At 33.0% G+C, this 23,262-nt stretch overlaps 3 protein-coding genes across 3 annotated transcripts; all 3 read left to right on the top strand.

Moving 5' to 3' along the window:
* On the top strand, positions 9,223–10,085 carry LOC18609888. Its single transcript, XM_007045227.2, has 2 exons — positions 9,223–9,632; positions 9,733–10,085. Exons 1-2 carry the CDS (start codon positions 9,291–9,293, stop codon positions 9,910–9,912), a joined length of 522 nt encoding a protein of 173 aa, XP_007045289.2. The 5' UTR covers positions 9,223–9,290; the 3' UTR covers positions 9,913–10,085.
* On the top strand, positions 17,386–18,078 carry LOC18609886 (E3 ubiquitin-protein ligase ATL76). The gene has a single exon (XM_018114998.1). It carries the CDS (start codon positions 17,386–17,388, stop codon positions 18,076–18,078), a length of 693 nt encoding a protein of 230 aa, XP_017970487.1.
* LOC108660723 (RING finger protein 150-like) lies at positions 20,765–22,218 on the top strand. Its single transcript, XM_018114997.1, has 2 exons — positions 20,765–21,456; positions 22,077–22,218. Exons 1-2 carry the CDS (start codon positions 20,765–20,767, stop codon positions 22,216–22,218), a joined length of 834 nt encoding a protein of 277 aa, XP_017970486.1.

Genomic DNA, 23,262 nt, shown 5'->3' with positions numbered 1-23,262 from the left:
TGTGAGGAGCTTTTTCTTCTCTTCTTTTAAAAATACAAGAGAATTTTTATTTTTGTTCCAAGAATATCCTCATCTGTTAAAAATAATTATAATATTTCCCTCTAAAAAAAATATCTTTTATGATAATTTTAACCAAAATTATAACTTATAAAAAAAACTTATAAAAAGAAATTTACCAAATAACTTTAGCTTAATTTTAAAAACTATTATTTTTTATAAGAGCTTCATAATAGCTTTTAAGCTAGAAAAAAGTCAGACCAAACAGGCTCTTAGAAAATTTATCTTGCAAAAGCTCTTCTGTGATATTTGTATTCAAATTCTTCATATACAAATTTGTGTATTTGACATCAACACTTAGCATTACCCGTCCACTCTTTTTCATACATTTCCTAACATATCTGTACCACAAGATATATAATAATTACAAAATAGAAGCCAAATGCTAGAGAATTTCATATAGAAAAAAAGAAAATAATCCTTACATCTACTTATCACCCAAAGTGGAGCCATTAAGCTTTTTAATAGCAGCATTTACAGTTTCCTCTTACTCAAATTGAATAAAGCCGCACATTTTACTCTTCCCATCCTCAAATGTGGCAACTTTGCAAGATATTACATACCCATACTTGCGGAATAACTCTTGCAGTCTCACATTATCAACCGTATCACTCAAATTTTGAATAAAACAAACCAAGTGCATATCACATTCAAAGTTCCAGTAAACAAGGGAAGAAAATGAAAGTAGTAATAATATTTGTCAATGTTAATTAACATCTGTTTTAGGCCCTAGCCTTTTTCGGTTTTGTGGGTTATCTATTAAAGTTTTTTTTTTTTACATATTTTATATTTTTTACTGGATATAAATATTTACATGGTTTATATAAGTTGTATGGGAAAAATTGATTTTATTTCAGTTATTCATACTCATGGTACAAAAAAATATTGTGTTGATGTTGTATTTTTATGATTTGAGATCTATGTTTTTTCATATTTTTTGTTTGTTATTGTAAATTGTTTGGTTTAACATGCACTTGAACATTATTGTATAATTTTTCAAACTAATTAATAAATTTGTTGAAATAGTTGGTCTTTTAATAATTGTTTGTTTCTTTTTTAATACTTATTACATGTTAAATTTGTTCTTAATGAATACTGCTTCTGATTTTTATTGACTGGTTTCATTGGTTATTTGTTTTGATTTTTATTTATTCCATTAATGTTGTATGTTGTTTGACAGATAGTCCTCAGTTAATTTGGTAAATAAACATTAGACTTGGAAAACTGTGAAACAAATGCTTCACTAAAATGATTATTGTGTGTTCACATTTGACTTACTCATTATTAGTTATGATTCATGTATACTTATAGTTTAGTTCATATTTATATATTATATTATAAATAGTTACATTTTACATTTTGGTTTTGTTTTGTGTAAAATGATGTTTATAAAATTTGACATATTTCCTTTTAGTTGTTGATTTTTACAGTTGATAATCTCGCTGCTAAAAGAAAATTTGCTTTGTTGAGCACATTACACTATAAAATATCTAAAAAAATTTTTATTTTAGAACTATTATGTATTCATGATTTTTATTTAAACTATATTTTTTATGTTACCACTGCTATGCATTTACGATTATTGTTTCAATTATACTTTTAATGGTTTGTTTTTATATGTATAATTGGATTGTCATATTTAGGATTATTATGCATTCATGATTATTGTTTTAGTTATACTTATAATGTTACAACTGTTGTATACATTCATGAGTATCATTTTAGGTTTAGTTTTAATGTTGCTTTGATTGTCACCTTCAGAACTGATATATTATAATATGATAACAATATTATTGGTTCTAATTTTTATTCCAATATTATTATTTATTTATAAGTTCATTTTGACTTATTCAGTTTTTGTTGTATAATTGATAAGCTTATTCAAGCAAGACAAAATAGATTAAAAAAAAGTGCATATATTGAAGGCTAAGAGATCAAGTAGGCCTAGCAATGCTATTAGAATTAGAAACAATATTTTTTGAAACTACTATAACTTCTATGGTTTTCACCTTCTACCCAATCTATTCATGAGAAAAGAAAATTCCATGCTTCATTTAATGCTTCTGCTTGCTGAAGCAATCATTGTCAAAGTAGTCCTTATATTAATGTCCTTAACACAATCAATGAGTTGACTAATGTTTATGATGAACATGTTGATGGTAGTACTTTTTTTTTCCTTATGTTTCCAAGTTTAAAAAATTTGAGTTTTTATTTATTGTTGCTATTCATATATTTATGGAAGTTTCAGAGCAATATGAGAATACTTCTATCATTTTATGCTATCTTTCATGCAAATACATATGTTTAAATTTTTTAATATATAAACATATTGCTACCTTTTCACTATGGTCTCAAATTTTCAAGGTATTTTCATTCAAATAATTGCTTTTATCGTAGTCTTTGTTATCTATGTTGTTTCTGCTAATTAAATATTTTTTTTATAATTGAGGGAGAAGGGATTCGAACCCTATTCTTTAGGCAGGGGGATCATGCACCAATCAATGAGTCAAATGTTCGAGTGCTTCTGTTAATTAAAATTTAATAATTAATACGTTCATAATTTTTCAGATGTTGCATACAAACATTTATTGAAGATAATGTAGGACAAATGGAGTTTGTTGCCCTTGGTAAAACAACAAAAAAATTAATTGGAGCAACAATTGGCAAACTTGCAACAGTCACCACTATTGACAAAATGACTTTTCCAGGTCCTACCTTTAAAGCCATTAAAACAAGTCATAAATTTCAAACTATTTGATTGTAATGAGATACAAAATGAAATTACTGCCATTTTATCTATTACCATTCCATCTGCCAGCACTCCATCTACATCACATTCTACCTAAGCAACTTTTGAGGATTTCGAACAACAAGCACCTCTATCACCAGTGAACACTCAAGTTGCAAGAAAACTAATCCCAAACAAATCAACAGCCTCAACTGCTTATGAAAGATAAATACAAAAAAAAAACAAAAAACAAGTATATAAATTTTCAATCTCAAGAAATACTTTGCTTTTACATTAAAAAAAAAGAAATTTAATGTTTATTTTCAATGCAGGACTACATCAAAAAAAGCACACTGATAGGCAATCCCAATCACTCAAACTTTTTTTTTTAACTTTTGCTGAGGGTACTTCTAATTTCTTGGTAAAGGCGACACTTTAGAATAGAGTAATAGAGCACACGCAGCCACTGACTACTCACCTACTAGGTCAAAATAGTTTTTGTAATATTCATATTAAAATATCATCCCACTCAATACTTGCATAGCCTTGAATTTAAGTGTACAATTTTTTGAAACAACATGAAAACAAATACGTTATCCACTTTTCTAATTATGTTAGAGTAAATACACGTAAGCTCTAAATGTATCAATACATAAAAAACTTTTGTTCTTCTGTATACTTATTACCAAATTATATCATTCCCATATGATCTTACCATACCAATTCAAAGACATTCTGTCAGGCCAGTAAAAATATGTATTGCAATATGAAATCAAATTATTGATTGTATTATTTGTCTTAAATTATGCTATGAATTGTTTATATACAGTGATTCAGTTTCATGTAGCCTTCCTAGCTGTTAGTTGTCAATTTTTTTTCTCAGAAAGATACCTCTATACTTTATATTTAATCCAGCCTTTTAAGTTTAATTATTATTATCTTATACATTGACATTGGAATTTGTATTATTGTGTCAACTTCAGTCCATATATTTAGTTGAGAAAAAAAAGTTTAGGATAACATTTAGACCTCCATTATTAATATAGTTTGCAAATTGATTGTTTTTCAATTTTCTTTCTAAGAAAGTATATTATCTATAGTAATAATAAAATTTAATAATTTTATTATTCTTTTTTAGAGAAGTTTAAAGTTAAAATCTTTTAGTTTTAAAAATCTTTTATATAAAAAAATAAATTTTATTATATTTTAATGATGACAAAACTCAATTCAACCTTCAAATTTTGTACCAATTTGTCCATTTAAAATGTTTATTTTTACAAAGCAAAGGTTGGGTGATTTATTTTATTTCATGGGCCAACTCCACCCACTAATACTATCGTTTTGTTAGTGGTGCTGCTTAACATGTTTTGCTTTTTTTAAAAAAAAATAAAAGTACTTGGAATAATATTTAAAGGTTTTGGATTGAATTGTGATTACGGTTGATTTAACGTGTATCTAGAATTGAAAAGAATAGTAACATAGGGTGTTTTAGTGGCAAAGTCAAAATTGTGCTCAATTCTACCATTGTGCTCCATCATTAAATTCGTTGCATGCTTGTTATGTTTACCATTGATAAATGAATGAATGTTTTAAAACCAAATCCAGCCTGATAGTGTTGACTAGTTATACGGTTGACTGGTATCAAACAATGCATTACTTAGATTAAATTGGAGAAGATTTGTTATTTTTTTGATGTAATTTTAATCATTTTGTTTACTATTATTTTTTTGTTTTCTCATTGATTTGTTATTCTCTTTTCATATGAAGAAAACTTGAATCAAAAGGCTGTTTATCCATGTGAGTTTTGCTATTAGTTAATTATTTTAGTTGTTTTTTATTTTTCATAAATTGTTTTGTTTTAAAGATAACTTTTTGTATGCCTATAATTGGTAAGAAGTTATGAAATTTAATTGCCATCTATATTTTTGAGGCTTTTTTTCTTTCAAGGCTGTAGAGTTTATGAAATGACAATAACATGGCTTTTGTTTATGCTTAGAGTATGAACTATATTTTTCTTAGTAAGGAGGGAATAAATGTATAGAATTTTAGAATACATTAACTACAGGATGCAAAACAATGTCCCAAAATGGCAAGGAGAGCACAACAGGTAAAACATTTGAAAAGCTGCACATATAAAATTTCTAGCTTTTTTTTTTACCATAGACTATTGGTATAAATGGAGTACAAAATTATTACTTGCGTCAAATGTTACATGAATCGGTATTTACAAGTATCTACAATTTAAGCTTTTGAAACATGTCAATAAAAACACATAAGAAGGTTATTTTCTTAACCTATCTTAAGTAAAATTCTTAAAGATTTTAAAATCATGTGGATCACAAATAAGAAAGATTCGTCTAGATTTTAGCAAAGGAGAATACCAAATTTTGTTAAAAAATTACTAACTGCGGGAAAACAATTCAAGGAGACTGCTTTTACTTTAAATGTTGACTAATTTTGATCTTGAGTAACATAAAAACATAGTTATATGCATGTGCGATAACTCACATTAGCATACTGCAGGACAATTATATGATAGACATGTCTTAATTTAAGCAAAATGGTTGACGTATTATATCACGGTTCATGAAGTGTTCTATTTCGAGTGAAACACCATGCAAACAAAATAATAACAAACATTAATTATATTCATCTCAAAATAATAAAAAATAATAAAGTAATAAAAATTCAAATATAATATGAAAATTTGTTAATAAAATTGAAACAAGAAAATTTTTTAAAAAATTATCAATACTTTAAAATAATTATCTTTGATTTATTATTACTATTATTATTTATAATTTTTAATTTAAAATTATTCTTTCCTACTATTATTATCAGTATTTACAAGATTTTTCTATTAAATATCCTTGATCTGTAGTGCTACAATTTCAAGTATAATAGATGATATCCTTGATACAAGGTGTTATGGTACCAAGCATAATGCTTGATATTCTTGATCTATAATGATATAGTTCAAATCATTATACTTGACATCCTTGTTATGTAGTGTTACACTTCTAAGTCTAATGCTTGATATCCTTGATATGTGGTATTACGATTTTAAGTATAATAGATGATATCCTTGATTATTCTTAATTATATCCTTAATTTATAGTACTACATTTTCAAGCATAACACTTCATATCCTGGATCTATTCCAATTATAACATTTGATATCTTTGATATGTCATGATATCTACTTGAAATCCACTGCTTAATTAATTATCTTTGATTTGTAGTGTTATGATTCCAAGCAAAATGCTCAATATCTTTGATATGAAGTTCTACATTTCCTAGTCCAATATCAGTTACTATATTATCAAATTATATTATTCTCGTGTAATTTTACTATACTGATCTAATTTAAATCAATAAATTATATATATTGCCCGAACACATTGCCCAAATATCACTCTACTTATACTTGAAAGTGGATACACCCATCAAGTCAAAGCATACAAATCTTGGGTATTATGGTGCATGTAAATTGTCATTTCACACAGATAAAAAGACGATCTTTGCCATGAAACAAAATTATTTGATTTCAAATATCTCATTGCTTTCTTCTTTTAGAGGTTATAATCTTTTTAATTATTAAAAAGTTATATATATATATATATATATAACTAATCCCGTTATGATATTATGAAATATTTACTACATGCATTCCGTCAAATTAATTTTAACTAGAAAGCTATGTATTTGAGGAATTATTGGAAAGATACATACGATTAATTATCGAACTTCAAATCTTCACTGATATCTGTTGAAAAATAAAAAAATCTTTTTTCTGTATCTTAAAAGAAATTCAAAAAGGTTTTATGCATGTAAATATCTATGTCCTATAGGAAATATGCTTCAAGAAGGTTGCACGAACAATTCAATCTCTATTTGTTGATTTTGGTGATCAGTAAAGTGTATTAGTTAACAAGAAAAACTTTCTCTAAATAATTTGTTTTTATTTGTACCAATATATATATATATTTATAAATTATTTTTATTACCAAAAATTACTAATATGTAGAGGTGGATCGTAATGCCAAAATTTTTGGAAATTTTTTATTCATATGTTTTTTTTTTCATTATATAAATTAGATAGATGCCCTTAAACTTAGAATTATTTCTTTATTTTTTTATGGTTCCCAATTATCAAATGTGTAGTAAAAAAAAATTTAAATGTAAAAATTACTAATATTTATTAAAAAAATGTAAATAATTTACTAATCCTATAACATAAAGAATTCTAGCGTTGCCGCCATTGCCCCATTATAAATTTGACTCTTGACTCGCATGTCCTATCAGATTGCTTCTTCTCAAAATTTCTCTAATGGCTTCCGTTTACAAGTGCGGTAACTTATTCCACTACGTTTTTCAACCCCCGAATATTGCACTAGAACCCCATGACCCAACTCCCCTTTTCGTTCAACTTGAAGTAACCATCACCCTTGAACTCGATTTCAGCCGCCATTATTGCTCAATCGACCGCTTCACTTACCCCAACACCAAACCTTTCTTCTTCCAAGAAACCCTTCGTTTCGACCTCCACATTGTGAAAGACTACCACAGGGTTACTCAAATTCTTGGTTCCATGCTAACAAGACTGGGAATCAACCCTTGCTCTCTTGTGTTTGACAATGTCCTTGGTGAACTTATCGAACATGGACTTAGACTCTCAAACTGTACGTCCAGCATGGGACGTATAGTCTTGCCATTACATGCAGAGTTATGGGGAATACTTGTGGAACATGTAGACGAGGAGGTTTCGATCACAAGAGCTTTGGCGGAATCGAAATCGAAGTTTGAAACGAGTGGTTCTGGCGAAGGAGTCATCGGTTTAGAAGATGCTCGAGTCGAAGGTGGAGATCAGTGCGATCAAGAGGGTGAAGAAAGTATCAAGATCAAAGGGTCCGTGCATGGCGGTGATTAGCATCAACCACCTGTCTAGGGGAAGCAAGGGTAACATAGGAGAGTGGTTCTCAGGTTGCTGTGTGATGCCGCTGATGCAGGTCTGTGAGTCTGGTTTCTGCAGGGACAGTATGTGTTTGAGTGGAATCAGTGTTATGCGGTTTCAATTGCTGAATGTGTCTTGTTGGAGGGTCTGTTGGCTCGACTTTACCCTCCTGAATGCTGCTGTTTACTCCTTTTTGTGCAGGCTTAAGGTTTTTTCTGTAGATGTCTTGAGTTTATATGTTGTACAGGGTTTTTATGAAGGTCTGGTTGTAATGGGATGTTCACGGGGTGGTTTCAGAACATATGGCGGATGTATACTAGGCACCGGCTTTGATCCCAGGTGCAACCAGAATGTTTTCTTTTGGTTAGAGTCTTCATACGCAGATCAAGCTTTGGATGGGGTTCTGTCCTTCCTATCTCGGTTCTGCACCGCCACCGTTATTGATGTGTTGCTTTGAATATCAGTTTAAGACATGGTTTAATCAACTCGAAGGTTGAATCTTGTAAAACAAGAAGCAGTGACTTTGTTTACATTAATTAAACTGATCAATAAAGCCTAGGATAATTATTAAACAATGCTTGTAAAATAATGTTAAATTAGTTACATTTGCAGAATTTTACCAATGGAATCATAAGATGATATTCTTGGAACTATTAACATGATGGAACAATATCAATAAATTAATCACCTCCGAACATATATTGCTAACCAAACCAAGCCACTTAAGTCTCTACAACTCAAGCCAATTGTCATAGAATGGTCTGTCCTTCATGTTAATGCTAGAGGCATGAGGTTTTCGAAGAAAGGCTAAGAAACTGAAGTGCTGGCTGTGTCTTGAGCTTTTAATACAGATGATTTCTGGGCATGGGATCTGTAATTGGTTTGGTTGCAGTGAGATGATCACAGCCTGTTTCTCAGATTCTCTTTGTTATGGTTAGGAGCAGGCACTCTGGTTCTTGGGGCTATTGCTTGATCTTATTGGCAACAGAATGTCACTCTTTTTCTTTATGAGCAGGGGAAGCCATGGCAGGGGCCTTATCTCCTGCAATGTGCTATCCTCATCACTACCACATGTGGCAGTTTTTTGTACTATTTTTCCGGTTACGAATCGTTCCTTGATGCTTTTCAGAAAAAAGTAGCAACAAGCTTCCAGCTCTTTCATTTGCTCCAGCTGTTTCTCAGGTCCTGCAATGGCTTATTTTGAACTGACTCCTTCCCGTGTGATCAGTAAATAACCAATTGATATACTTGGAAAATAATTATGGTGAAAGGGAGATTCATTTTGTTTTTTTGCTTTACTAGTTGCAAATCGTTGGTAATCCTATGTGTCCCTAATTTAAATACTAAGTTTGAATTGGAGTCTTCTCTCTCTCCGAATCTAAATAGGACAGAAGAACTAAAGGAGAAAGAAAAGTCCAAAAACTTGGTAGAAGAAAACAAAACAAAAAGGAAAAAAAAATCCCAAAAGTTGAGTGACAAAAGTGGCACCTTATCTATAAACTATATCCAAAGCTGAAGGACTCTGGTTCGACATATCTGGGTCTATCATCCATGCTGAAGCACATAGGAAAATTGTCTATGCTATCCTCACCTTCGATGCTACCCATCCTCCCTAAGGCACAAAACTCTTCAAAAACTGATCATGTGGCCACTGTCTCCACCATTAAAGCTTTTAAAGTCATCAGCAATCAAAGAGCTTTGCAAACTTGTTGTGGTGCAAGAAGAAGAGCAGCGAGATATGACGACGAAGACGATGATGAAAGTGGTGAAGAAGAACATGGCTACAATGAAGAGATTGCAATACTTGAGTTGTACAGTCAGTCTGTTAGAGGGGAAGCTTTTCTTGTTCATGCCCTCGTGGATGAACAAGAAGTAGAGGTCCTTATCTTCAAGGTCAGTTTATATCCTTTTCTTTTGTTATATATGTTATCTCTTTATTTTCAAATTTCAAAGCTTTTCTCATTGTTTTACTCAAAAGTTTACCATAATTCAGGGGTTCTCCTCTTGTTTGAGCTATTGGACTTCACCAGATCCATCAAGGAGTGTAATTCCAGCCAGAGCAGTGATAAAGTCCATAGACAGAATCAAAGGTCCTTTTGATCCTTCCAGCATGGAGTACATTGAGAAAGGCCTTGAATGGGAATCCTTTAAGACCCGCCTAGCCCCTACTTAGCAGAAAATTGAGGGATCTTGATCCTGTTCAGCATTTTGGAGACGTTGTCTCACCATTTTGACAGCAATTTCTAAGGCGTTTCTGCCTCATGTAAAATCAGTTTCATCCGCATGAAACAGGGAGTCATGCTCTTCATTTTCTTCACTTTGCTTCAACCTAAGCAATTTGTTCTCTATAACTTGGTTACATTTGAGGGGCTTGAGCATATATGAAGGCTACAATATATATGCTTAAGATCTACTAGATATAGTAGTTTGGAAACAGGGATATCATAATCAGAGAGTAACTAAAAATTTCCTACAAATGACATTGAGCAACTGATATATGCACCATCTATATAATTGTGGCTAATTTAACATTTTCCAGCACCAACCGCATTGTAAGACAACACATCCAGATTACCAAAAAAAAAAAAACTGCCCACAATCTTTTTCCAGCTTAATTTGTCTTGTATCTCATCAATGAAACATGATTAAAGAATATAATCTGAGATGAACTGAAAAATATATAACTTTTCTTATTTTACCTATTCTTTCATGTTTTCTGTTACATGCACTAGCTTTTCTATTAAACCATTAATATATAAATCTATTCCTCTTTTATTTAAAAACTTTAATTGATAGTTCACGAAACAAAGTTATTTGGATTTAAATATCTCTGTTCTTTCTTTTTTTTAGTAGTTCTTGTCTTTCAGGTTATTGAAAAATTTTATATAATTTTAACTTGCCCCGATTATGATATTATTAAACATCTACGAAATGCACTCTACCAAATTAATTTTACCTAAAAAGTTATTGTTATTTGAGGAGTTATTCGAAAAATAAATATCATTGATTAAACAATTTTGAATATTTGCTGATACTTTTTAAAAAGAAAAAGAAAATACTTTTTTCTGTAGATTAAAAGAAATTTAAAAAGGTTTTATGCATGAAAATAATGATGTCCTATAAAAATAGGGAATAATTTACTACCCCTATTAGAAATAGAATCCCAGAGCTTACCATCATTGCCCCATTATAAATTCGACTCTTAACTGGGATATCCTATCTTCTCAGAATTTCTCTAATGGCTTCCTTTTGCCACTGCGAAGGCTTCTACGTTCAGGTTTTCCAACCCCCGAATATTGTACCAGAACCCCATGTCCCAACTCCCCTTTTTGTTCAACTTGAAGTAACCATCATCCTTGAACTCATTCGCATCCAGCATTATTGCTCAATCGACTACTTCACAGATCGCCCTGACACTGAACCTTTCTTAGCCCAAGAAAGCCTTCGTTTCGACCTCCACGTTGTGAAAGACCGGCAGCGGGTTACTGAAATTCTTGGTTCCATGCTAACAAGACTAGGAATCAACCCTTACTCTCTTGTGTTTAACGTTGCCATTGGTAAACTTATCAAACATGGACTTAGACTATCAAACTGTACGTCCAGCATGGGACGTATAGTCTTGCCACTACATGCAAAGTTATGGGGAACACTTGTGGAACATGTAAACCACGACCAGGGTGATCCGATCACAACAGCTTTGGCGGAATCGGCATTGGAGTTTGAAACGAGTAATTGTGGCACGCTTCCAGCGAAGGAGTCATCGATTAAGAAAATTCTGAAGAGGGTTAGAGTCGAAGGTGGAGAGAGTACTGTAAAAGATCAAAGATTGCAAGATATGTTCGGAGGAATTTGAGGTTGGATCAGTTGCTTCTGAGACGCCCTGTTTCCATACTTTCCATGAGGACTGCATTGAAAAGTGGCTGAAGCAGAGCAATAACTGTCCTATTTGCCGGTTCGAGTTACCGACTTGAAGAGTTAATTAAAGCTTTCTCTTTTTGCCTCTAATTAGTTGAAGATAAAACTCTTCAAGTTTTTGGATAACTTGTAAATTGCTTTTAAAGAACTTATGTTAGTAAATAAATTGTAAGATTAATTCATTACTTTTTGTTGTTTCATTGATTTTAGTTTGTTTTTTTAGCTGTGTTCTGTTTCTCGTCTTTTTCAGTTTTACTGAAATTTTTGTTTATAATTTTTCTGATGCAATTTTTGATATGGATTTTTTATTTCTCATTCTTTTTCATTGTTTTTATGTGTTTATTATTTAGTTATTTTACTTAATATGTTTAATTGTGGTCTGTTTGCATTTTTTTTTCTCCCGTGAATTACCAAAATCATCCAAATTTCAGTTAGATTCTTCACGAATATCAGTATACGATATGGTCTAATCTATGGAAATTCAGTGAAAGAATGAGATAAGAAGATCAGGGAGTGCAGAACACTAAGAATTTTGTGTTGTTCTTATTGCTTGAGAACTTAGAGAGTTATCACCTTCATATACAGTGCAAAATCTATCAAATTTGGGAAGTTTTTCCAAGGGTAACAAGAGTATTACAGCACCTTGCTGTCGCATAGTCCTCGGGGGGGTTGAGTATTGTTCTGTACATGGATATTTAAGGCCTAATAGATGATGTATGCACCTGCTGCAAATGGGAGAATGGGCGGCTGGTTGGTTTTCTGGTTAAAGTCTTGCCTGTGTAAAAGGGATTTTCTCTCTACCTTAAAAGAGGTGCCCTGGTACTGTCTTATTATTCTGCAAATGCTAGGATACACGCTGTGGTTCGGCCTGTGCTGATCTAGGAAACAAGGTTCATGTTGGCCCCTTGAATTGGCCTTGTCATGGAATGGACTGTCTTTCATGTTAGTGTTAGAGGCATGAGGTTTTCCTAGAAGGCTAAGGAACTGAAGTGCTGGCTGTGTCTGAGCTGTTAATTCAGATGATTTCTGGGCATGGGAACTGAAAACGATTGAGATTGTTGCTGCTGTGAGTGGTTGGTTTTTATAGGAAAGAGCTGGTTTGGTTGCAGTGGGATGATCATGACCTGTTTCTCAAGTTCTTTTTGTTATGCTTGGGAGCAGGCCCTCTGGTTATAGGGGATATTGCTTGATCCTATTGATAGCCGAATGTTTGCGTTCCTCAGGGGCTGTAACAATCTTAAAGTCTACTGTAATGATCTTAGTTATCTAAGGTCTATTCTTTTTCGTTTCTTTCTTGTGGCTACTGTACAAATGATCAGCAATAAAAGTGTTTTGCACCAGTTTCCGTACAAATCTTATATGTTGACCGGTTTTTACTTTACAAATCTTAAAGTGATCAGCAATCAAGGAGGCTTTGCAAACTTGTTGTGGTGAAAGGAGCAGTGAGATATGATGATGAAGATGATGGTGGAGAACATGGCTACATGGAAGAGACTGCAGTGGTTAAGTTTGTACAATCAGTCTGCTGGAGGGAGAAGCACTTCTTGTTCATGCCTTGCGGATGATAAGAAGTAGAAGTCCTTATCTTCAAGGACAGTTTCTATCCTTTTTCATTATTATGTTATCCCTTTACAATTAAATTTCAAGTTTTTCTCATTGTTTTGCCCAAAAGTTTACCATATATCAGGGGTTCTGCTCATGTTTGAGCTAATGGGGACTTCACCAGATCCATCAAGGAGTGTAATTCCAGCAAGAGCACGCAGTTTATTTTTTATTTTTATTTTTTGAAAAGCAGTGATTTTATTCATAAGGTCTCGCAATGAGACTACAAAAAGCAAAGCCCCTTGAGGCTTGCGATGGGCAAAATGGTCCTCAGATGAAGGCTGGCAGAGCATCAGAGGTGTCTGATGTGCCAATAACAGAGTCGGAAGTGTCAAATTTACAAGAAGACTACTATCCCTTCACATGACCGTTACAGCAACGACCCTAGGCATCCATAAGATTAAAGCATGAGTCGTGATTGATGTCCCTAATAACTCCAGCCTTGGACAATCCGTCTGCCAGTGCATTAGCCTCACGCCTGATATGTTTGAAGGTGATACAATTGTAAGGTCCATAGACAGAATCAAAGGTTTTGATCCTTCCAACATAGAGTACATTGAGAAAAGGCCTTAAATGGGAATCCTTCAAGATCCGCCTAGCCCCTGCTTGGCAGAAAATTGAGGGATCTTGATCTTGTTCAGCATTTTGGAGACGTTGTCTCACTATTTTTGACAGCAATTTTGAAGGTCTTCCTGGCAAATGTAAACTCAGTTTCAACCGCATAAGACAGTAGGAGTCATCCTCCTCATTATGTGTTTTCCTCACTTTAGTTGTTCCAACGTAAGCAATTTGTTCTCCACAACTTTGTTAAATTTGAAGGGGTTGAGCATTTATAAAGGTTACTATATATATGTGTATGTGCACGCGCGCTTAAGATCTATTAGACATAATAGTTTAGAAACAGGAATATCAGAATCAGAGTGTAACTATAATTCACTACAAATGACATTTGAGCAACTAATATATGCACCAGCTATATGGTAGTGGCTAATTTAACATTTTCCAGGGCCAGCTTATCTCAATAAATTGCCCACAATCACTGTTGCCAGATCTGAGAAAAAGAAAGGCAAGGTGCCTTTTGAGTCTTCCCTCATAAAACACTTGCACATGCAGGGCAATATGGGCTGCACATTTTTGAAGTGAAATCACATTGTATAGCAAGAAACACATAAAACTAATTAAGTTGGATAACGTTGCAGTGCTCCTGCTTGATATAGATTCTGCTTGAAGATAGCAAAATGTGAAAGCCCTTAGTGCAGCAGATACATGATGTTTAATGAAGGGATTAACAAATTTTGACTAAGTTGCTCAAACAAAATAAAATCTCAACCATAGCCAAGTTAGAGAAGTGTAATTTGCCAAGTTTCTAGGACTCAATAAGTAGAGCTTTTCACTGGCATGGACTCAATATCAAAGTAAAAATCTCGAAGGAGGATCGGCAGCGAGAAAGCGAGATGGAAGAGGAAAACAAACTGATGCTGCTGGGAATATGGGCAAGTCATAGCTTATTCTGATCAGCTATATAGCAGTCTTGCTGGATCAAAGGGAAGTAACAGCATTTCTCAAAGAGAATAATTAAGTTCACAGTTAAAGAAGCAAGAAATTGGAATAAGGAAATTAAGGTGGTGACTAATGCCAATTATCACAGCATTTGTTTAGACTTCCTCATATGTATTAGCACAAATTCAATTAATTATGTAGTCACACCCCGCTCTCACTAGTGATTTTTTTTTTTTTTGTAGGTGGCTATCACTAGTGATGTTGGATAATTATATTTACTATGATATTACTTTTAAATTTTCATCATAATTAAAGTATGACTTATATTATTTAATTTATTTTTACTTTTTATCCAAATCGAGTTAAATTTATTTGGTATTGATAATAAGATAATATTGTCATTCACAATGTAATTTAACAAAATGGACTTGATTCCAATAGTATATGTAGACTTAATAATGTATGCTTGTATAGAAAATCCTCTATGATGGATGGAACTAAGATTTATTTAAGTATAAAGATAGGTTAGATCCTCTCTTTTGTCTAGGAAATATTAAGAATCTTACTTATTGAAGAGTCATAAATTAAGAGGAAGATTTTAAAGCATTAAATTTAAACAGGATATTATTTTTGTTATCAAATCCTAAATAACAAATTAGGTAGGTTAAAAAATACGAATTAGGTAGGCCTTTCTGTTTTGAATTTTAATTGTGATGAATCCTACCTCAAATATAATTAATTATACATAAAATTTAATGATTTATACTAACTGATTTTAAATCTCCAAGAATCAAACATTATTTGAATTTAAATATTTCTTTTCTTTTTTTTCAGTAATTATTATCTTTCCCGATATTGAAAAATTATATGTTCTTAACTTGTTCTATTACGATATTATGAAATATCTACAAAATGCACTCAATCAAATTAATTTTACCTAAAAACCTAGTTGTTATTTGAGGAGTTACTGGAAAAATAAATATCATTAATTAAACAATTTTGAATCTTCACTTATACTTTCTAAAAGGAAAAAGAAAAGACTTTTTCTGTAGCTTAAAGGAAATTCAAAAAGGTTTTATGCATGTATTTACATGCATATATATTCTATTGAACAATTCAATCTTTATTTGTTGATTTTTATTTTAGTAAAATTTGTTAGTTAGATAATAAGAAAAAACTCTCACTAAATAATTTGTTTTTATTTGTACTAATATATACATAATCATTTATAATTTTCGTTTAAACCCTTAAGATATAAATTTTAATATACGTATTCTTTTTAATTTAAGAATTTTAATTGATTGTTCACGAAACAAAGTTATTTAAATTCAAATTTTTATATAATACTTGAAAAAGTCTCTAAATTATTAGTTTTTATTTTTTATTGTGTTCAATCAAGTCAATATATTTTTATTTTAAATCAAATAAGTTTTTATGACTAATGGTTAACTAATTATCATTAATCTAAATATCACTTGTTATTTTATGCTAATATTGCTTTGACGTGAGGATGAAAATTGTTACATGACTATGTCATATCATATCAACATGTCATGTCATAAGCTATTATGACATATTAGCATGTCACATTAGTACCACATGATATGAAATAATAAGTAATATTTTGACTGACAATGAACATTGGTCATAAAAGTTTATTTGGTTCAAAGTAAAAATCTAAAGATTTAATTGAATGTAATAAAAAAATAAAACTTATTTGAATATTTCTAAATGGTTCAAGAGCTTTTTTACGTATTATACTCTTTTTCTTTTTTTTTTGGTTTTCATCTTTTGACTTATTGAAAAATTATACATATCTAACTTGTCTAATTATGATATAACGAAATATCTACAACATGCATTCCACTAAAATAATTTCTTCTTAAAAGCATATTCTTATTCGAGTAATTGGAAAGATAAATATGATTAACTACACAATTCTAAATCTTCACTGATACTTTCTAGAAGGAAAAATAAAATTTTTTTTCTGTAATGTAAAAGAAATTCAAAAAAGTTTTACGCATGTAAGTATAAATGTCCTATACAAATAGGATTTTTTTCTTCTCTACCAAATTGAGGATTTATTAAACATCCAAACAGGGCACAAGCCTAATTAAACCACAGAAGACTAGGAAAAGTGAAAGAGCAGACCCAAAGCGGACCTGTTTAGACAGACCAAACGCCGGGTACAATACACAAAACGGCATACACGAATAATCCAATGCACCACCTGATAAGAGCACAAAGCCACCGGAGTGAATACCAGCAGTATTACCCCATCCAAAGAACATACACAAGCATAAAAACCAGGAGCCAACATGTGAGGCCACAGCATGAAATCCCTGTCCACAGCCTGCAAAAGAGGAAATAAGGCTTGGGTTTTGCTGCATGCTATATTTTCTTGAACAATTCAATCTTTAATGTGTAGTAACAAAAGTATTCTTTACTTGAATTACAAGTAACGATTACTAATATTTATTAAAAAAAATAGAAATACTTTACTACTACTCCTGATAGGATTCCATAGTGGCCGCCATTATAAATTGAGCTCCTACTGAAACTTCCCATTAGATTGTTTCTTGTCAAAATTTCTCTAATGACTTACCATTACGAGTGCCAAAACTTACACATGGAAGTTTTCCAACCCCCGAACGTTGTACCAGAACCCCATTACCCAGCTCCCCTTTTCGTTCAACTTGAAGTAACCATCACCCTTAAACTCGAACGCATCCAACATTATTGCTTAATCGACGAGTACTACATGGACACTGACGACGAACCTTTTTTCTCGGAAGAAACCGTTCGCTTCGACCTCCACCTTGTGAAAGACCAACGCCGGATTACTGAAATCCTCGGTTCCATGCTAACAAGACTAGCAATCCCGCCTTACTCCCGTTTGTTTAACGACGTCCTTGGTACACTTATCCAACATGGACTTAGACTCTCAAACTGTACGTCCAGCATGGGCCGTATAGTCTTGCCATTACATGCATACCTACGGGGAGCTATTATGCTACATTTTCATTACGCTGAGCCGGATAATATCCTAGGAGTTTGGTCATTATCGGATTCGGAATCAGAATCGGAGTTTGAAACGAGTAACTATGGCATGCTTCCGGCGAAGGACTCATCGGTTAAGGAGATGCTGAAGAGAGTTGGAGTCAGAGGTGGAGAAGATTGCGTGATATGTTTGGAGGAACTTGAGGTTGGATCAGATGCTTCTGAGATGCCTTGTTTTCACACTTTTCATGAGAATTGCATTAAAAAGTGGTTGAAGAAAAGCCATCACTGTCCTATTTGTCGGTTCGAGTTGCCGACTTAGAAGAATTAATTAGAGCTTTTTCTTTTTGTTTCAAATTAGTTCAAGATAAAACCCTTCTAGGTTTTCAATAACTTTGCTTTTCAGGAATATTTGCTACTAATTAAATTGTAATTAAGATTAATTCACTACTTTTTGTTGTTTCTTTGACTTTAGTTTATCTTTTTAGTTGTTCTGTTTCCCATTGTTTTTAGTTTTACTGATATTTTTGTTTATAATTTCTCTTATGCAATTCTTAATTTGGATGGTTTATTTCTCTCTTTTTTTTTCATTCTTTTTATGTGTTTATTGTTTAGTTATTTTAGCTATTATGTTTAATTGTGGTCTGTTTGGATTTCTTTTTATTTCTCTGATAAATTAGTAAAATCGTCGAAATATTAGTTATGTTCTTCACGAATATCAATATAAGACGTGGTCTAATCTATGAAAATTCATAAAAAGTTTGGGTATTGCACTTATTGCTTGATGAGAACTTGGAGTGTCCTGACCTTTATATACAGTACAAAATCTATCATACATTTCCAAATGTAACCAGAGCTACTCAACGCCTGGTTGCCATTAAGTTGAACCACAAAACCCGTACGATAATACTCGTCTCAGTGGTTTGCAACAGAAACTCAAAAATTAATCTAGGATCATCCCATTGCAACCAAATTTTACCTAACTATACAGAGACCTAATCATTTGCATCGGCATCCCTCGCCTGCTGAAAGACTTTTCCAGATCCCCGAGGGACAGCAGCAGTCCAATCGCAGCCCCTCCAAACTGTGTCTAACAACGTGCCCTCAAAACACAGCACACAGGCCTTCCTTTTCTGCCATAGTCCGCTCACTAAGATCTTTTCACTGCATCCCCCAACCTGAAGCAGGTCGGCAAAGAGCTTCAGCCACAATTGCTCTGCTGTTTTCCATCCCTCCTTTTGTCAAGTTCACCACCCTATTTAGCCAAATCCGTCAACCAGAACCACCTCCGAATGCTCAGTGCAGCACTTATCACCAAACACATTACCCTGCGGCCACTTACTCATCATTCTTCCCTCAGTTCCTGATAGTTCCCTGTGAAAAGCAGTAACAGAAGCACATCTAGCCAAACTAAATAGCAGAAACAGGCTCAAGAATCTGCCCCAGTTCAGAACATAGTCTCCCAATTCCAGCCATAACTCTAAGGACCCCCAAATTAACGTAAGTCCTCGTACTTATATCAAATTAATTAAGTTCCAGCATCAACAAGACAGCTTCACACACAAAAATGATGACCACGCATACACAGTGACCTTCTCCAAGTGATCCCCCTCTTTAATAACAGTGCTGGCTAGTGACCCTTTCCTAATAGATTCCTGCCTATTTCTTGATTACATTTCATATTTCATAATAGTTCACCAGTAAAAGTGGTAAGGTTATGTAAGTAATTTTTCCTAGTGGATTTCAGGATAGCTTATACTGATCAGCTGTATAGCAGTCTTGCTGGATCTAAGGGAAGTAATAACATGTCTCGAACAGAATAATTAAGTTCATAGTTAACGAAGCAAGAAATTGGAACAAGGGAATTAAGGTGGCGACCAATGCCGATTATCACAGCATCAAGGTTCTGAGGAAGCTGTATGCAGTCGGCTGCATATTTTGCTCTATATTTAAGATCCAATAGCTACACTTCTTTTTAACTTCCCCCTTCTTTAGTCAATTTGTAAGAGCATCCAGATCCAGTTCTAATGAGGAAAACTCTATTCTCTACAGAAAAAGATTAACCAAAATTTTACAATACTAGAGAAATATTGCAAAAGAGTACTTAAGCAAAGTTAACCCATCTCATTGTAGAATAGTATTTGAATTGGTGATAATTGTTCTTTAAGTAATTATTAAGATTTGATTTAGGGATGGTTCTCCTTTAAAAATAAGATTCAAAATTTCAATTTTCCCTTTTTCTTTTTTTGGACTTCCTCATACGTATTAGCAAAAATTCAGTTAAAGATGTGGTCAGACCATATCTATTAGCTATCACTAGTGATGTTGGATAACTATATTTACTATGATATTACTTTTAGAAATGACTACGAGTAGTAACAGTTTGCCCAATAACAAAAATTCTGAACTTACAAATATCAAATGACAAAAAATCCTGTTGTAATAAAAAAAAATCTGAGATTTTAACCTAATAATAAGGTCTCGATTACATTATTTAATTTATTTTTGTTTTTTATCAAAATCGGGTTAAGTTAATTTGGTATTGATAATAATAGTAGTTTTAAATCTTTCAAACTCACATTATTTGTTGAGGTAGGTTAATTTTGAATCTTCACTGATATTTTATAAAAGCAAAAAAATTTCTCTCAATGAAAGTGAGGATTTTATTAAAAATCCAAGGAAAATACACAAGCATAAAAACCAGGAGTCAACATGCAAGGCCACAGCATGAAATCCCTATATCCCCAGCCTGCAAAATAGGAAATATACTTGAGAAGGTTGCATGATTTGTGTTTTGCTGCATGTAATTTAATTTTCTTGAATAATTCAATCTTTAAATGAGCAGTAACGATAATAAATTATACGTAGAAATTACTAATATTTATTAAGAAAAATTGGAAATACTTTACAACTCCTAATAGGATTCCAGAGTTCCCGCCATGGCCCCATTATAAATTCAACTCTTGCTGTAGTTTCCTATCAGATTGTTTCTTTTCAAAACTTCTCTAATGGCTTCCCGTCACGAGTACCAAGGTTTACACGTCCACGTTTTCCAACCTGCGAATATTGTACCAGAACCCCATTACCCAGCTCCCCTTTTCGTTCAACTAGAAGTGACCATCACCCTTGAACTCAATCTCATCCGCCATTATTGCTCAATCAACCGCTTCACTAGCGACACCGGACCTTTAATCTTCTCCCACGAAACCCGTCGTTTCGACCTCCACATTGTGAAAGACCACTACCGGGTTACTGAAATTCTTGGTTCCATGCTAGCAAGACTAGGACTCAGCTCTTCCTCTCTTGTGTTTAACGTTGTCCTTCGTAAACTTATCCGATGTGGACTTGGACTCTCAAACTATACGTCCAGCATGGGACGTATAGTCTTGCCATTACATGCAAACCTATGGGGAAATTTTGTGGAACATGTGAATTTCAACGAGACGGATTCGATCACAAGAGCTTTGGCGGAATCGGCATCGGAGTTTGAAACGGGTAACTATGGCATGCTTTCGGCGAAGGAGTCATCGGTTAAGAAGATGCTGAAGAGAGTTAGAGCCGAAGGTGGAGAAGATTGCGTGATATGTTTGGAGGAACTTGGGGTTGGATCAGATGCTTCTGAGATGCCTTGTTTTCATACTTTTCATGAGAATTGCATTCAAAAGTGGTTGAAGCAAAGCCATTACTGCCCTATTTGTCGGTTTGAGTTGCCGACTTGAGGAGTTAATTAGAGCTTTCTCTTTTTGTTTCTAATTAGTCGAAGACAAAACCCTTCTAGGTTTTCAATAACTTGTAAATTGCATTTCAAGAATAGTTGCTTCTAATTAAATTGTTTAGTGATTTTAGTTAATGTTTAATTGTGGTTTGTTTGAATTTCTTTTTATTTCTCTGATGACCGACTAATATCATTCGAATTTTAGTTAGATTCTATATGGATATCAGTATAAGGCATGCTCTAATCTATGAAAATTTAGTGAAAGAAGGAGACGAGGGAGTGCAGAACACCAAGAATTTTGTTTTGTTCTTATTGCTTGAGAACTTAGGGAGTTCTTACCTTTGTATACAGCACAAAATCTTTCATATTTTTCCAAATGTAACAAGAGTAATTACAGGGCCGATATGTAATCAAGTGCTGTAAAAATCTTAGAGTCTTTACTATAATGATCTTAGTTATATGCGGTCTATTATTTTTCGTTTCTTTCTTGTGGCTACTGCACAATAGATCAGCAATCAAAGTGCTTTGCACCTGTTTTTTCTGTACAAATTTTATCTGTTCACCAGTTTTTACTGTGAACTAGTTTATCTTAAAGTGTTCTGCAGTCAAAGAGCTTTGCAAAGGAGAAGAGCATATGATGATGAAAGTGGTGAAGAAGAACTTGGCTTCATGGAAGAGATTGCAATGATTGAGTTGTACAGTCAGTCTACTAGAAGGAGAACTTCTTGTTCGTGCCCTAGGGGCTGAAAAGTAGAAGAAGTCCATCTCTCTTTACTGTTAAATTTCAAGTTTTTTCCATTGCTTTACCCAAAAGTTTACCATATATCAGGGGTTCTCCTCGTGTTTGAGCTAATGGGGAGTTCACCAGATCCATCAAGGAGTGTAATTCCAGCTAGAGCATGCAGATGTAAAGTCCAAAGAGAGAATCAAAGGGCCTAATTTTGATCCTTCCAAGATAGAGTACGTTGAGAAAGGCCTTAAATGGGAATCCTTTAAGAGGGGCTTCGCAAAAAGTTGAAGGATCTTGATCTTGTTCAGCATTTTGGAGACGTTGTCTCACTATTTTTGATAGCAATTTTGAAGGTCTTTCTGGTTCAACCATAAAAAACAGAAGTCATGCTCCTCAATCATGAGTTTTCTTTTCTTTGGTTGTTTCAACATTAGCAATTTGTTCTCTACAACTTTGTTAAATTTGAGGGATTTGAGCACTTATAAAGGCTACACTAAATATATATATATGCTTAAGACCTATTAGATATAGTGGTTGGGAAACAGGGATATCCGAATCAGAGTGTAACTATAATTTCCCACAAATGAAATTTGAGCAACTGATATATTCACCAGCTATATAATTGTGGCTAATTTGACATTTTCCAGGGCCAACTTGCTCAATAAGTTGCCCACAATCACTGTTGCCAGATCTGAGAAAACAATGGCAAGGCGCCTTTTGAGTCTTGAATCATAAAACAGTTGAACATGCAGGGTAATATGAGCTGCACTTTTTTGAACTGAAATCATATTGTCTAACAATGATTTAAAACTAATTAAGTTGGATAATGTTGCAGTGCTCCCGCTTGATATAGATTTTGCTTGAAGAGAGCAAAATGTGAAAGCTCATAGTACAGCAGATACATGATGTTCATACAATGAGAGATTTCTAGCATCCATATCGAGAGAATATATGATATAAGTAGAAGGATCTTGTCTTTGATGAATGAATTTATCCTTTATGCCTGATTGTCAGTTCAGGTGAAGAAACATAGATCTAGTTCACATGGCACTGTCTAATTA

This window comes from Theobroma cacao, chromosome 2, assembly GCF_000208745.1.
Source record: "Theobroma cacao cultivar B97-61/B2 chromosome 2, Criollo_cocoa_genome_V2, whole genome shotgun sequence".
NCBI classification, from domain to species: Eukaryota; Viridiplantae; Streptophyta; class Magnoliopsida; order Malvales; family Malvaceae; genus Theobroma; species Theobroma cacao.
The sequence above is the reverse complement of the archived record's forward strand: the minus strand, read 5'-3'. Positions and strand labels throughout refer to the sequence as shown.